The 14,475-nt window shown below is 41.3% G+C and overlaps 1 protein-coding gene across 2 annotated transcripts in view; it reads right to left on the bottom strand.

Annotated features, from left to right (window-relative positions):
- Positions 1-14,475, bottom strand: part of SLC12A1 (solute carrier family 12 member 1) — a 66,617-nt gene that overhangs the window by 28,861 nt on the left and 23,281 nt on the right. For both annotated transcript variants that reach the window (XM_034784725.1, XM_034784726.1), the window contains exons 9-16: positions 11,809-11,893; positions 9,687-9,838; positions 8,912-9,019; positions 8,249-8,372; positions 6,680-6,781; positions 3,969-4,124; positions 1,827-1,926; positions 1,625-1,736 (exon numbers count right to left, since the gene is read on the bottom strand). In XM_034784725.1, the coding sequence (XP_034640616.1) occupies positions 1,625-1,736; positions 1,827-1,926; positions 3,969-4,124; positions 6,680-6,781; positions 8,249-8,372; positions 8,912-9,019; positions 9,687-9,838; positions 11,809-11,893 (939 nt within the window). The remainder of the gene's footprint in view (positions 1-1,624; positions 1,737-1,826; positions 1,927-3,968; positions 4,125-6,679; positions 6,782-8,248; positions 8,373-8,911; positions 9,020-9,686; positions 9,839-11,808; positions 11,894-14,475) is intronic.

Raw genomic sequence — 14,475 nt, 5'->3', positions numbered from 1 at the left:
TGCCTATCTTCTGACAGTAAGGGCAAACTAGACCTTACCCAACTGGACACACAAACTCCTTTGTTACTGTGTCTTTACAGTGATCATCTGATAGCTTAATTGGGTAAAATCCAACAGTTACAATATTTGTAGGTATTATGGGATTCCCACTGACAACAGATAGCTGTTTTTATCACCAGGTTATTTCTACAGTTATACAAATCACAGTGGTTCATTGTGTCACACTTTTATTACCCACTAAACTAAATTTAGCTTAAATTGTTAGAGAAGAAAAAACAACAAAAATGCTTGCGCTAGCACAACCAACTTCTGTTTTATAGGCAGAAATGAAATCTCCTAAGGTTATATGAAAACCAGTAATAATACAGGAAAACGCCTAATAAGAATACTTGCTGAAGGCATGCTATGTGAAGTTGTCTAGTCTGCACCCACAGCCATTAATGGCAAACTCCCATTAACTTCAGTGATGCAGTATCAGGGCCATATACTCATATAGGACCTGTCTACCTAGTGTGTTAGTCCTCACTAGAGGTGTAAATTCTCATGCTTACTACATGTTGCATACTAACTGGCCCATGTGGCACCTGCTGCCGTGAACTGTAAGTTCCCTGGTGTAATACTGTTTGAAATGGGACTATGTTGACATGCACTGGGGAACTCGCGGTGTGTGGTGGCAGGGTCCATGTGGACCAATTGTTGCACAACACACTAGTGCGCACTAGAATTTACACCCCTCTAGTGCAGACTAAGGCACCACGCAGAGAAGCCCAAAGACTTGTTTGGGTTGGAATGGAGCTTATCTAGGTCTTCTAGTCCACCCTTCTGCATTTTGGTAGCATTGATTTAATAATTACTACAGTAACTCTAGGAAAAGGGTGCATTATCTGGACTTGACTAGCTCTAACAAGGATAATTCCATAACCCCTTTTGTAGCTTGTTCCACTATTCAGTGTTTATTACAGTTAAAAAGTTTGCCCTAACATTTAAACTACACTTTTCACTGCTGCAGTATAAGCTCAATATTAAATGATCCCTATAATCTTTACTGCATCTTTCCCCTGCACATAGTTGTAGCTACTTATCATATAATAACAAAAAGGTGTACTTAGGTAGCTCCTTTCTTCATAAGATTTTGGAGCAGAATCCCTTTCCCCCAAAAGCTGGAAGAGTATTGCTATTATAATATTATAGATGGGGAAACTGAGGCACCAAGCAGCAAAGGTCACCACAGCAAATCAGTAGCAGAGCTGGGACTAGAACTTGGGTATTTTGACTCCTGTGCTCTATTCCCAAAATCATGCTGGTTCCTTGACCCCACACGTTCTCTAACCGTGGCTTATCCAATTTTTTAAATCTTTCCTTGTAACTCTAATTTTTCCAAACCTTCTTTCATTTTTGGTTGGTCTACTCTGAACTCTGACACACATCTCAATGAAGCATTAGCCAGCAGGCTCCAAATCAGCTGACAGCCTTCTTGTCAAGACTCATGACAAAATTCATTGACATGCTCTACTCACCAGCATCAATGGGAGCATTGTGTGCCAAATGAGTGGAGAATGGAGCTTTGCAGTGCACACGGGAGAATTTTGCTCTTAATTTTTAGGTTCACATACATAGACCCTACCGTATATACTTGGCAGCAGATGCAGAGACCATTGTTCTTTGTGAATGAATGTGTGATGTCTAACAGAGCAGGTCTTGTCATGGGTCCTCCTGTTAATACTATGCATTGGGGTCTGGAGGAAGGAATAAAAGGTTACAGTTAACTGGGAATCTATCTATCGAACTCCAGACTGAGCCATTCACTACTTCCCTGCAAATCTTACCTGAAGTTTTTCACATGATCTTCTACAGCAGTTAATTCCAGTGCGCTGTCTAATGCATTAACATAGTAAAGAGCCTGTGCAGATGAGCCCCAATTTACCTCTGTGTATGACAAAGAAAAACATTGCATATTAAACCATGGTTTTTTTCTAAGTGGTGTAACAGATGTCAGCATCGTCTTCTCGATAAGCCATGGCACACTGAATTCTATCATGCTCTCAGCCACATAAATGTTGGGGTAGGGGTGCGTGATGCAAATACAAACATACAAATAAATCCTGCCTTGTTCTTTGTGTGAAAAGCATAGGGCATGTTCTTCCTCTGCTTAAGAGATGTTTTGCTCTCTGTTCCATTAACTTTCTTCCCTTCTCCCACGTATAAAATGGACACCTCTGAGTAATGCAGTTATTTGATGTGATATTTCAGCAGAGGAAATGAAGCCGTTAGGAAGGCACATTACTAGCCCCAATGAGCTAAAAACCACATGCTTTCAAAGAAGAAAATTGAAGGTACGGTGCCTCACTTACTGAGACATGCCAGCCAACCACAAGCTAGTTTGCCTTGCTATTGCATGCATACTGTTGCAACCTCTTTATAGTGCATGGTGCCTGAGAGATAAAGAATACTGTCATGGTTAAGGAACATTTGTATAACAATATAACATGTCATTGTCCTTTCTCCCTAGTCCTAGCAGCCAACCCTGTGGATCCCCTCACCCTTCACGAGTGTGCACTGGGCATGACAATAATCCCGCTCCATTCTGTTCTCTTTGGTTCCGCATTTCCCTGTGCATGTCAGTAGGACTTCTGGGAGTCATAGTCTGTGGTTCTTTGTACTGCAGTAAGCTGAGCTGGTCTAGGATTCTTTCCTGGTACTTGTTCATCCTTCTAGGCATTGGAGGACTATCAGCACTCCGGTGATATAGCCTACATCCCCATTGGAAAGTGGGTGGGTAACCAACCCGAGTGAAAGAGGAATTCAGGCTGTAACCCACACCCAGGTTGAAAGCACCACAAACTCCAGTGAGAGGGTCTCGTGTGTGACAGCAAGGGGGGGTAAGGGCGACACTAAGGTAAGTAGCCCAGTTAACTCTGCTGTGAAGAAATACCCTGAAAGTAGTGACCATTCCGATTTAAGACTCCAAATAGGGGTGTAGCAGATTAGCCACTTCTGGATTAAAAAGCTAAAATAACAGCTTGGTTACTTTGCGCAGGTGAGTCTGCTAAGACCAGCTGAGCTAGACTGCTAGTTGCAAACGCCTGATAAAGAGGTGTGTGTTTGGGGGCAGAGAGGAGCTGTTTCTTAAAAAGCTTCCTCAGAAGTTTCTCCCCAGAGGTGGTTCTAGCAGCAGAAGGGGCTGGCTGAAAGGACCAGATGAAAGCTGCAGCCTGAAAGGAAGGATTAGACTTTTGAGCTAGGAATGAGTAACAGAGTTTATACCTCCTAACAAGAGCTGGAGTTTGTGATTAGGGTATCTCCTTTCTGCTTCCAAAAGGGCTGGATTAAGTGTGCCACAGGGAAAGGACCTTTATTAGGGCTCTATGTTTTGGAAATTTTAAAGTAGCATTCTTGTGATTTTTTTAGCTATACATTTTTATACCCACTTGTCCCAAATTCTCTACTACTCTTGGGCCTTTTCTGCACACAGAAGTTACATTGGTTTTAACTTGAATCAGATTTAAAAAAATGGTTTAATGAAACCCATGCAAACCTCTGTGTGAATACTCTAATACATGCTTATGCTAAATTTATATCCATTCAGATTGCACCTGTATATAGGCCAGGTTCAAATTGATTTCAGAGCATCCACACATGAATGTACATCTGCTTAACTGAATTGGTTTTAAATCATATCTTAAGTTAAACTGGTGCAACGAACTTTGTGTATAAACCAGGCCTTGGGCTGCTTGCAATACCCACAATACAATGAGGTTTTGCCTGAAGCAATCTGTAGAATGGGATTTCTCTGTTATTCATTGTGTGCTGTCCATAGTGCCTGGGGCCTCCAGTCCTCCATATGACAGAAGTTATGTTGAAAAAGGAATGACCATAGGGCCTCGGCAGTAGCCTTAGAGATGACTACAACAACCACAATTAACTGCATATCATGAACAAAAAACAATAAACAACTTTTCCAGTCTCACCTGGCTTCTTGTATGTCACATAAATATAGAGGAAAAGCTCAATGGCATAAGTGATGAGAGCTGCCCACCAGTTGATGACAAACATGACACCACAGCACAGCATGGCTCCAAAAAGTGACACCCACATGTTGTAATACTTGAATGCAGGTCTCCAGCCTATTTAAATTAGAATCAGAAAAATCAGAGATGGAAAAGGTGGAAGGTATATTTGCACTGCCTGCAGATGGAAATAAGTGTGCTGTAAAAGGGCTTTTGTAAGTATTTGATATAGTTTTGTATGCAAAAGGATGAAGACTGTGTTGAGACCTCTTGGATATTCAGACCATTGGGGTCTCTGAAGTCCCTCCCCCTGGCTACTGCAGGATTGTTCCCTACAGTACCTCTTCGATGGCTTTGTCCAGTTTGGTTTTAAACAGCCAGTGCATTTACATGCTTTTGCTAAATCACAGATCACTGATTCAGAACTGAAAATGAATTTTTCTATAACTGCAGGTAATAGGTTATTGTCTCCTTTTTGATGCATTTATATAACTCTTATTAATGTTAATGGGAGTTACACACGCTCCAAGAGGAGAATATATCCCAATATTGTAAGTGCTCCTGCCTTTTAAACTTAGAAATCATTTGGGATCACTGAAAAAAAAAATGCAATTGACTTTAAAAAGGTATTATTCCTGCTGCTCTTGAGCTGTGATATTGAATACTTCCCCTGCTAGCAATTAAAATGATGAGTCAAAGGGTGAACCTCCACGGTTTGTGGGTCTCTACCAGGTGTTCTTCAGAACAGATTCTTTGGCAAGGGAAAAACACTAAAGATACAAAGAGGTCCCCAGTACCCTAACATGGATCACCATAATAATGATGGAATGAGAAGGCACCACTGTGAAGAAATTTACTGTCCTGCATCCTTGCAGTTAGGAACATCTATCACTGTGAATTGACAGGAGCCAAAGAAATTAGCCAAAGGAAGCAAGGAAAATAAGGGGGAAAAATTGCTATGATTTTATATGAAATGTTAAGTAGTTACAGAATCATGACTGATGCACACATGAAGAGCACAGAGGTAATTTGTACTGAGCTCTATGGCAGCACAGAGCAGATCTGCATTTGTTCAGCTCTGCAGATAATTAGCAGAAGTGCTTATTTTTTCTGCCCTCTGAACAACTGGCAACATGCAGACTTGTGGGAAGGGACTTGATATATATGTTTATGCCGCCACTGTGGCTTCTTTCACACTGGAAATAAAGAGTGTATTTCTCTACTGTTTGAAATGAATAATTGATTTGCAGCAGCGGAAAATTGCCTTTACTGCTGGTCAAAAAGGGCATCGTTCAGATGATTCTCCTTATTTCTGGCTGTCAACCTTTCATTCATGAAAATAAAGAGGATTACTCTGTCCCTGGTGCTACAAATATACCTGGATGCTCCCCTGTTGCATAGAACTGGAGAGAGGTCCTTCATCCTCTTCTCTCTCCTCCCCCGTCCAGGACTTCCAGTGGTACAGACTAGTCAGGGATCAGAGCTCGGACCAAAACATTAAGGAGAGGCCTCCTGGATCCCAGTCATCCATGTGGAGGGATTCTCTGGAATTTCTCTACAACCCTGCTGCTAGCTATGGCAGGCCCACTAGCTATGCTGCCACTGTTCTGTTGGTTCATTGCTGCTCTATATAACCCACTATACGGGCTGCCATTTCCAGTAATAGTCTTACTGTTATTAATAACTTACTACAAAATGCCCTGCAGAGCTTCTGCATTTATTGGGGAGAAGATCATGCTACTTGATGTGGCTTTTTCCCTCCCCCACATTCCTGGCCTACCCACTTTCCCCCGGTGGCTGATGGGCCACATGGAGTTTTGCAAAGGGGGAGGTGGAAGTGATTATGTAGCCGGGAAAGCATCTCATGTAGCAGCTTTTACCCTCCACTGGATTCCACCACAGCTTTTCCCATTGTTTTGCTCCCTTCCATACTGTGCAGCTGCAGGGAGCATAAAGGTATATATTTCCAGAGCCAAATTACAGTTTGAGAAAGAACCATTAGTCTTAACTTGTAGAGATAAGTCACAGTCTTCAGTGGGAACATGGTCAGGCTGCACATTGTATATCTTATTTGTTTGCAGTGTTGTCTTAGCCACATTGATCCCAGGATATGAGAGAGACAAGGTGGGTGAGCTAATATCTTTTGTCGGACATTTTATTTTATGTTGTATTTATTATTTCTCTTCAGGTCTGGGGAAAAAAGAGCTCCAACGCTTCTCTCTTTCACCAACAGACGTTGGTTCAATAAAAGATATGACCTCACCCTACTTGTCTCTATCATGTAGCTTAGTCATTTTACAGATGCTGGAACTTTCGCTGGACAGCAGCTAAATGTTAAGTTACCCTCAGAGGTGAAAGTAAGCCGGTACGGTCTGGTACGGCGTACCGGCAAGAGCCAGACTGGCTTCTCCGGCGGTGATTTAAAGAGCCCAGGGCTCCAGCCGCTGCTGGGAGCCCCGCTGCCGGAGGTCCGCCGATGCTTTAAAGGGCCTGGGGCTCCCTGCAGGGGCTGGAGCCCCGGCCCCTTAAATCTTGAAAGGCCCCACCTCTTCCCGTTGAGGCCACGCCTTGCTCAGGACTCCAGCATACCGGTAAGTCCTTTAAGTTACTTTCACCCCTGGTTACCCTTTTTATGATATCACATTCAGTTCATAGTGGGCCCTAAAACTAACCTGGAGATTTTGCATATGATGCATGAAAACAGGAGAAGTTAATAAGCGCATATGAAGCCAGGAAGAAGTTGGAGATGATGGGAGCAATGGTGTTCAGTTCAGCTGGAAGAAAGAAGCATAAGTTAGATTTCATGTGCATGTGTTTCTGTTGGCACTGGGGTTAGACAGCTGTTTCCTCAAAAAGCTCTAATACTTGGATATTGGGGAAGTTCAAGTTACACCTCCAAAACCTGGGTATCTTTCCAGGGGCGGGGGAGGGGAGCTAATTTAGGGCCAGACTGTGAAACCCTTACTCCTATTGGGTACTACCTGACTCCACAAATGATATAATTAGCTTTAATGACGCTACTTGTGATGTAAGGGACTATTCAATGGAAAGGAATCACAATCTGGCCTTTAATTTTGGTTTAAGTATTTTAAAAATGTAATTGAGCAGATGATGCACATCTTAAAAGCAAAAGGGTGATGGTAAATTTATTTTCTTTGCTTTTTAAGAGACATTCTAAAACAACACGTCACACAGCTTGAATTTGAAGTCTTATAAAATTAACTTCAAAAATTCCAGACATCCCAAACTGCTGCTAATAACTATCAAATAAATACTGGAAAGCAATAGTGGGAATCTCCAAGGACCAGTGCTGTGAGCTCGTGCAGAAGTCAGTGGGACTTTTCTGTGTGGAAGGTTTCAAAATCAGTTTGGTTTGTATAGTACTTAAAAGAGATTTGAAGTTAATGCCAAATGGAAAGTGTATGAAGAAGTGTCTTAGTGTCTGTGCCAGATTCCCTAAGGTGATGAGCATGTACCTCTCCCATTGAAATCAATTGGAGCTGTGGCTGTTTAGCACCTTTGAAAATAACACCATAATGACAGTAATAACAAATTGCCATAGTTCACTTATGTTTCCTGTTCACATTATGGGCCTGGTCCTACTTCATCTGCGGATAAAGGAATTTTTGCCATTGCTTTCAGTGGGAGTATAATCAAGCCCCATACAATTTCTTAACCAGTTTATAGATTTCTCTGGCCTGGAGCTAAATATTAAAATATCCGATTTAAACAATTTCAGTATTACTTTTGCTTCTCACTATAGCTTAATACTGGCACCTCTAAAGTGGATGTTAATGTCTCACCTATTCCTTGTACAGCAAACATTTCATCAGTGGATTCAGTTAAGCTTCTTTTGCCCTGAGTGTTTGCTTTGAGGATTTGATAGAAGGAGGTCAGTGGCCAAAATAACAAGTGTTCTTGCCTTGAGCCACAGTTAGGTGGGTCAAGAGTAATGTGTGGCCAGAACTAGCTCAACCATTGGTTGGTGAGCACACCAATTAGCAACTGTGTTTAATTAATGATTTAAGAATAGGATGCATTAATAACCAGTGGCAACGTAAAATGCTTTCTGCACTCGTTGCACTTTTTACTTTCTTGCAAAATGAAATGAATTAAAAACACATTAAATTAAATGCCAAGATGGAGAGGGATTTAATAGTAGATATTTTTATGAAAATGAATTTAAATTCTCAGTTATTTGTTTTTAAATTATAGCAAGCAATTGGAACAAATATACAAACCAATCAGAATGAATGCCATAGCAATAATGAAAGTCAGAATGTATCCTCTGAGTGGTTCATTGTTCTTCCCGTGTCCTTTAGCAAAGAAGTGGAGTGCTTTGTAGATGTTATCCTTGCAAAGAGCCTGGGAGATAAATCAGAATTTAATAGTACTTTTTGCATTAGAAAAAGTTATTTCATACTAGGAAAAACTGACCCAAAATGACAGATGCTCTAGTAAGAAATAATTGTATCTATCTATTTCAAAGATGTTTATCATCATGATATCTAAGCACTGAAATAAGGTGATAATCAACCCCCTAGAGTACAGTAGCTAAATAAAATCAGTGATGCTTAACACTCACTCAGTGTGTTACAGACACTTACCAGATAAGTCTCACAAGACCCATGAGAGGTAGTTAAATGGGGGAAACTGAGGCACAAAATAGTGACCTGTCTAAATCACACAGCAAGTCTGTAGCAGAGCTGGGATTTAAACGCAGGAACCCCACAGCTCTTGCCTCTCAATCCCATGCTCAGATTAGTATGCCATGCCTCTTCCTATAGTAAAATAAGGCCTTTCTAAAATATTTTATATCACTGCTGGGAAGAAGATATAGTTCAGCTAATTACATATCTTGGGAGCAAAGTAGGGTAGAAGGAAATTGATGCTCTTTATTGTACCTGGAAAACCTTGGGTGCACTGACAAGTGAGGCTAGAGCTGATGAGAGGGTCGCAGAAAAGATTCCTGCAGTGATTAGAGGCCCAAAGCCGGAAACCATGCTCATAACCTTTAGAAGCAACAAAAGTAAAGAACTGTCAGGCTCGTGACTAGGATACACCTATCCATCAGAGCTATTTATATGATCGTAGTTACCAAAGTACCTCAGCACCCCATCTGTATTTATTTGCAAAACCCCCTGTGAAGTAAGGAGATAACATTATCTCCATTTACAGTTTGGAAACTGAGGCACAGAAAGACTAAGAGCCAAATCTTTAAAGGTATTTAGGTGCCTAACTCACATTACAATCAGCATAAAACCTTAACAGTGACCCCCGCAACTTTAAGGCAAAATAACTTCTCAAATGTATGGAATGTGTGGCAGTCAGGTGTTCTGCTCTCCTGATATAGAAGCAGCTAAGGTCACTTAAGGCTTTTCGCTAGAGTGTCAGTTTCATGATGCAGGGGCATGGACTGCTTTTTAGTATCTTTTGGAGGTAAAGCTAAAAAGCCTTATGGAGTGTTGTAGGCAATGTGAAAGTGGCAAGCAATGCAGGAGACTTATCTCTTTGTAGTTTATTTCTATGGTTTTCAGGTTTTGAGTTAGGGGTGTGTGTCTTGATGCAGCCTTAACTGTCAGTAAATAAAGTTTGTGGGTTTATATATGTGTGTGTATCGTTGTGTGTGCTTGTATTGTTTATGATTTTGCACATTATATAAATAAAACACATTAAAACCTGGAAATTGTTCATCAGCCCATAATGACATTCCTGGGCTTTACAGCTGGAAAAGTCATAGCCAAGGGTACAGGCAGAGGACCCATTACAGTTCATTCCAGATACAACTGTGTCATTGATGTTCCCAGTAGCATCACGTACAACACACGCAGCTGGGGAAAAAACAGCATGTGATTATTTCCCTTTCTTGTGACAACAGAAGAATGTCCCCCCCATACTTCGGAGCTTAGCCTGCATGGATTGTGTACAAATGACTGCTTCAGTTTTATCCCACAGAGTATTGCTTTTCAGTAGGATAAGTTCACTTCTCTGGATTGTGAACTTGGCCAGTGGGGGAGAGGGGAACTGCCTCACTCATGGGAGTGCAACACTAGGTACTTTGGCGATCAGCAGAAAATTATCTGAATTAACTCAAAATTGATGTAGTGAAGTAAAAGGTCCATCTATGGCCCTTCTAAACTACCAGTATTCAAAGACAATCATGTTGCCAAACAGTTTAGGGTCTGAGCATACATTTCTTGTCTAACCAAGGTTCCCACTGGCTTCATAGGTCCAGATCCTCAGCTGCTGTTTAAAACATTGTAGCTCCATTGAAGTCAATAGAGTTATACTGATTTACCTGGGCTGAGAATTTGGTCCAAAGTCTCTTTGTTACTAATGATATTTATGTTCACTCTCTTTTTGTTTGTTCCCCCCAGAAGAAGGAAGAAACACATGAAGTGAACTCTGATCTGGAGCTCTGATCTCAACAGCTTTAGCTGCTAATGTGTAAGTCTATACAGTTTTTTCAAACATATCCAAACAAAAATGGTTTAAGGATCCCAAAATACCGTTCTATATGTAGCAAGCCAATCTACAACCTGAACAGAAATGACCACATCCACCACTGAAATGTAGCCCCCTCTGGGGTTGAAGTGCAGCAACTGCTTAACAGAAGAGAGCCACATTACACAGGTTTAAAGAAGATTTTGCTTTCTGAATTCTGAAACTGAAATTGCAGGGGGAATGCAGGTACACAGAATGCAGTTACCAGAGTTTGAATATGGCTAGGGGTACAGCACATCTACTTTTGCATAAAGTACCAACACCCAAAATGTTGGAAGACTCTTCTTTTCGCTCTCCTTTGAAAGGAAGTTTCCCACAGAGCCCTAATACATGCTAGGGCACATATTCAGAGGGGAAGAGTGCCACTTACTAAATTGTTTCTTGCAGGAGGGATAGCTCAGTGGTTTGAGCATTGGCCTGCTAAACCCAGGGTTGTGAGTTCAGTCTTCAAGGGGGCCATTTAGGGAACTGGGGTAAAAATCTGTTTCAGGATTGGTCCTGCTTTGAGTAGGGGGGTGAACTAGATGACCTCCTGAGGTCCCTCCCAGCCCTGATACTCTATGATTAGTTGCTGAAGCACTGTTAAAGTGGAAAGAAACCTTTATTTCTTGATCAAAGATTAATTGCACCCTTTGTAATAAGAATTTAATTGAATGTTTGTCTTACACAGATGATGCCTGCAGTACAAGTCTGTGTTCTATCCTGTGTCTGTTTTGTTGAACTGTCATTTCCAAACTCCAGTGCCATAGGGCACCTTGTGGCCTAACATTTCTTCTTTGGGGAATTAATTGATTTTTCCTGTCTTGAGATGTGAAGATTCAGAGTTTGCATGTAACTCTGTCACTTGTGTGTGCAGTAATGCCAGCAGGAGAGCAGCTGGAGGCCACTTGGAGAACTTTCATGTGACAGAGGAGCAAAATCATGAGCCGATTGATTTGTGGTACTTCTCCAACCCTTTACTACCAAACCAGTTTGTTCTTATGTACTGTACATGTATGGTCTTTGTTGCTGAATCATTTGGCATTGTGGAGTTTCTTTATAATATAAAATGAATCTCTGTACCCATACATAAGCTCATATTTGCTCAAATTCCACCGAGATGCCACATGGAGATTTTTGTTTTTGTTGAATGGTTTGTTTTGTTTTTTAAATACTATAAAGCCAAAACAGCTGTCTTACTATATAGCAAATCCTCCAGATCAAAAGTAATGATGAGGTTGACCATTCATATGCATATAGAGCTCTAAACCTACTTAACTATATTAATTGTGTCACAAAACAGATGTTCACTACTTACCTACACATATTGCAACTCCTAGGTAGGCAACAGTTGTAATCAGAATGGCCAACATTGTTCCTTTGGGTATAGCAGCTTGTGGGTCCTTAAAAATTGTAATTGCAAAAATTGCTGTGACTCCTTTATATATTTGTAAATTAAGAGTTTGTACTGTGATTACTTACAAGTTAGCAAGTTTTGGTGCTGCCACTTTGTGATATGAAAATATTTTGGGGAGGGAGAAATTGTTACCACTTAGATCTGTACAAGGAACTCACTCCCCAGCATGCGGGTGGAGTCAGACACTTCTGTGGCACCATCCTTCTCCCCTGAGTGCTGCAAAGGAGGCACTGCAGGTCCTGATCTCCATTTAGGGCAGTGCCACACTGCGAGACTCCCTAGCTGTACATTTAGTGTAACTTAAAGTCCCCTTTGCACCAACACAACAGTGGCCCTTAATCTCCTGCTTTAAGCACTCACCCAAACTACCCATCTCATTGTACAATTCAGTTAGCCAGTAAGATTAGGGAAAAACAGTCATTTTGAAAGAAAGACACTACTATTACTGTTGGAAACTCATAATCCTGAGTTATGTCCAAAGTGAGCTCCTACCTTTCAGGTTGCTTTTATTTTTACATTAGATCAGATGTTCTCAAACTGGTGGTCGGGACCCCTCAGGGGGTCGTGAGGTTATTACATGGGGGGTCAAGAGCTGTCAGCCTCCACCTGAAACCCCGCTTTGCCGCCAGCATTTATAATGGTGTTAAATATATAAAAAGTGTTTTTAATTTATAAGGGGGGTCGCACTCAGAGGCTTGCTATGCGAAAGGGGTCACCAGTAAAAAAGTTTGAGACCCACTGCATTAGATTATTCAGGAAAAGTCTGCTGTGTGTTATTGCTGGGAGAGGCAAGTGTGTTGGGTCAGCATTTCTTTTATAAACTGTAACTGAAAACTATATCAGCACTGTTCATGCTTCGGTGGATAAAGGGCTCTAAGACATTCCATTATTAATTATGATTTTTAGGAGATTTTGATACCATAAAAAATTCTTGCAGGCGATAACTTGGTATATACTTGTTCAGCCTAGAAAGCAATTTTTTGTTAGTTTTCTTTTTAAATTGGTTTAGTGAGGATTTTTTTTTATTTACTTACTTAAAGGATTTGTTTTTCCAAATGAAATTTAGCAAGTCATTGTGTGTAATGTGGATGAATGACTTAATACGTTAACTCTTAACATTATCAAACAAGAATTAATGTAGTAAAGTTTCACTGGGCTAAAAATCCCCAAAGAAATCACTTCAGTTGCATATGAATCTTTAACCTTCAGTCATTATGGCTTTTAATGCATGCCGTCCCAGTGTTCATGTGTCAAGTAGCCATTGTACAGGTGGGATCTTATGCTGCAATCTTAAAACACTAACTAGAAGGACATTTTCTCAATATGCCATCACCCTTTCAGAGTCTGAGCTAAAGCCCTTGAAGTCAAAGCAGACTCTCACGGACATCAATGAATTTTGGATCAGGCCCTTCTTGAATGAATGAATGACTGCCTGTTTCAGAGACATGACCTTATAATGGTTTGCTACAAACTTTAGAGGCAGTTTAGTTTGTCTACTTCTAAATTTTAAACTATAGCTTATGTTGTGTTTCAGGTTTCTCTTTAGGCTCATTAACTTCATTAGGTCGCTCTTGATGCATCTAAGCATGGACAGTGGGGGATTCCCAATGTGGATCGGGGCTATGGAAGCATCCATACAGCCAGGGCTTCTGTAGGGCTGATGTGGAGTGGGAATGTTGTGTCCCACCAATCAATTCACTCCCCACCCTGTCCTAGTTCCTGAGTGGTTCCCAAGATCTGTGGAGAGAACTCCTCATTGTCTGGGAAGGAAGAGATGCTGCTGTGGAAGCTCTACTGAGATATGTGTGATTCCTTTCACATCAGTGGCCTGCCAGGCAAAGGCCTAAATCAAAGCAGCTGCTTTTCTTGTGGACACTAGGTTTGATGAAATAATGGGGATTCTCTCAGCTGGGATGAGAAGAGCCTGGTTCAGTCTCAACAGAATGCTCCCAGTCTAAAATCATGTAAAAAAAGAAATCCATCACAAATGCTATTGGCTGGACGCTATCATGCTTACTCCTATTGAGTAGCATCTGGCTTCAAAAGCAGCCCCAGTAAAACAAAGGCAACCCAAGCTTTTGGAGCAGAGACCCTGGTCGGGAGGGGAGGTTCGCCTTCCTCTGAAGCATGGAGCACAGGTCATTTGTTGGTTTAAACTAGAGTAAATGGTGGATTTGCTATAACTTGAAATCTTTAGCTCAAGATTTGAGGCCGTCAGTAATTCAGTCAGAGGGTATGGGCCTATTGGAGGAGTGGGCAGGTGAGCTTCCGTGGCCTTCAATGTGCCAGAGGACAGACAAGATGATCTTGATGGTCTCTTCAGGCCTTAAAGATGATGAGTCTACGACACTGCTCAGTGTGAGTAAGGGTGACACAACTGGCCCTTACATCGAACTGGAACAGTTCGTGGATGTTTTGCAAATACTTGCGTATCAAATCAATTTGACTGGAGTTGAGCACTTTAACAGTCATACATCCACAAAACCAGACTGCATGATAAGGCTCAAGAACTTTATTTAACATTTAATTTATGGGTGTCCCACCCACTATAATATTTGGGAGACCATT

Source organism: Trachemys scripta, chromosome 10, assembly GCF_013100865.1.
Source record: "Trachemys scripta elegans isolate TJP31775 chromosome 10, CAS_Tse_1.0, whole genome shotgun sequence".
NCBI lineage: Eukaryota > Metazoa > Chordata > Testudines > Emydidae > Trachemys > Trachemys scripta.
This window is presented reverse-complemented; position numbering and strand designations above follow the sequence as displayed.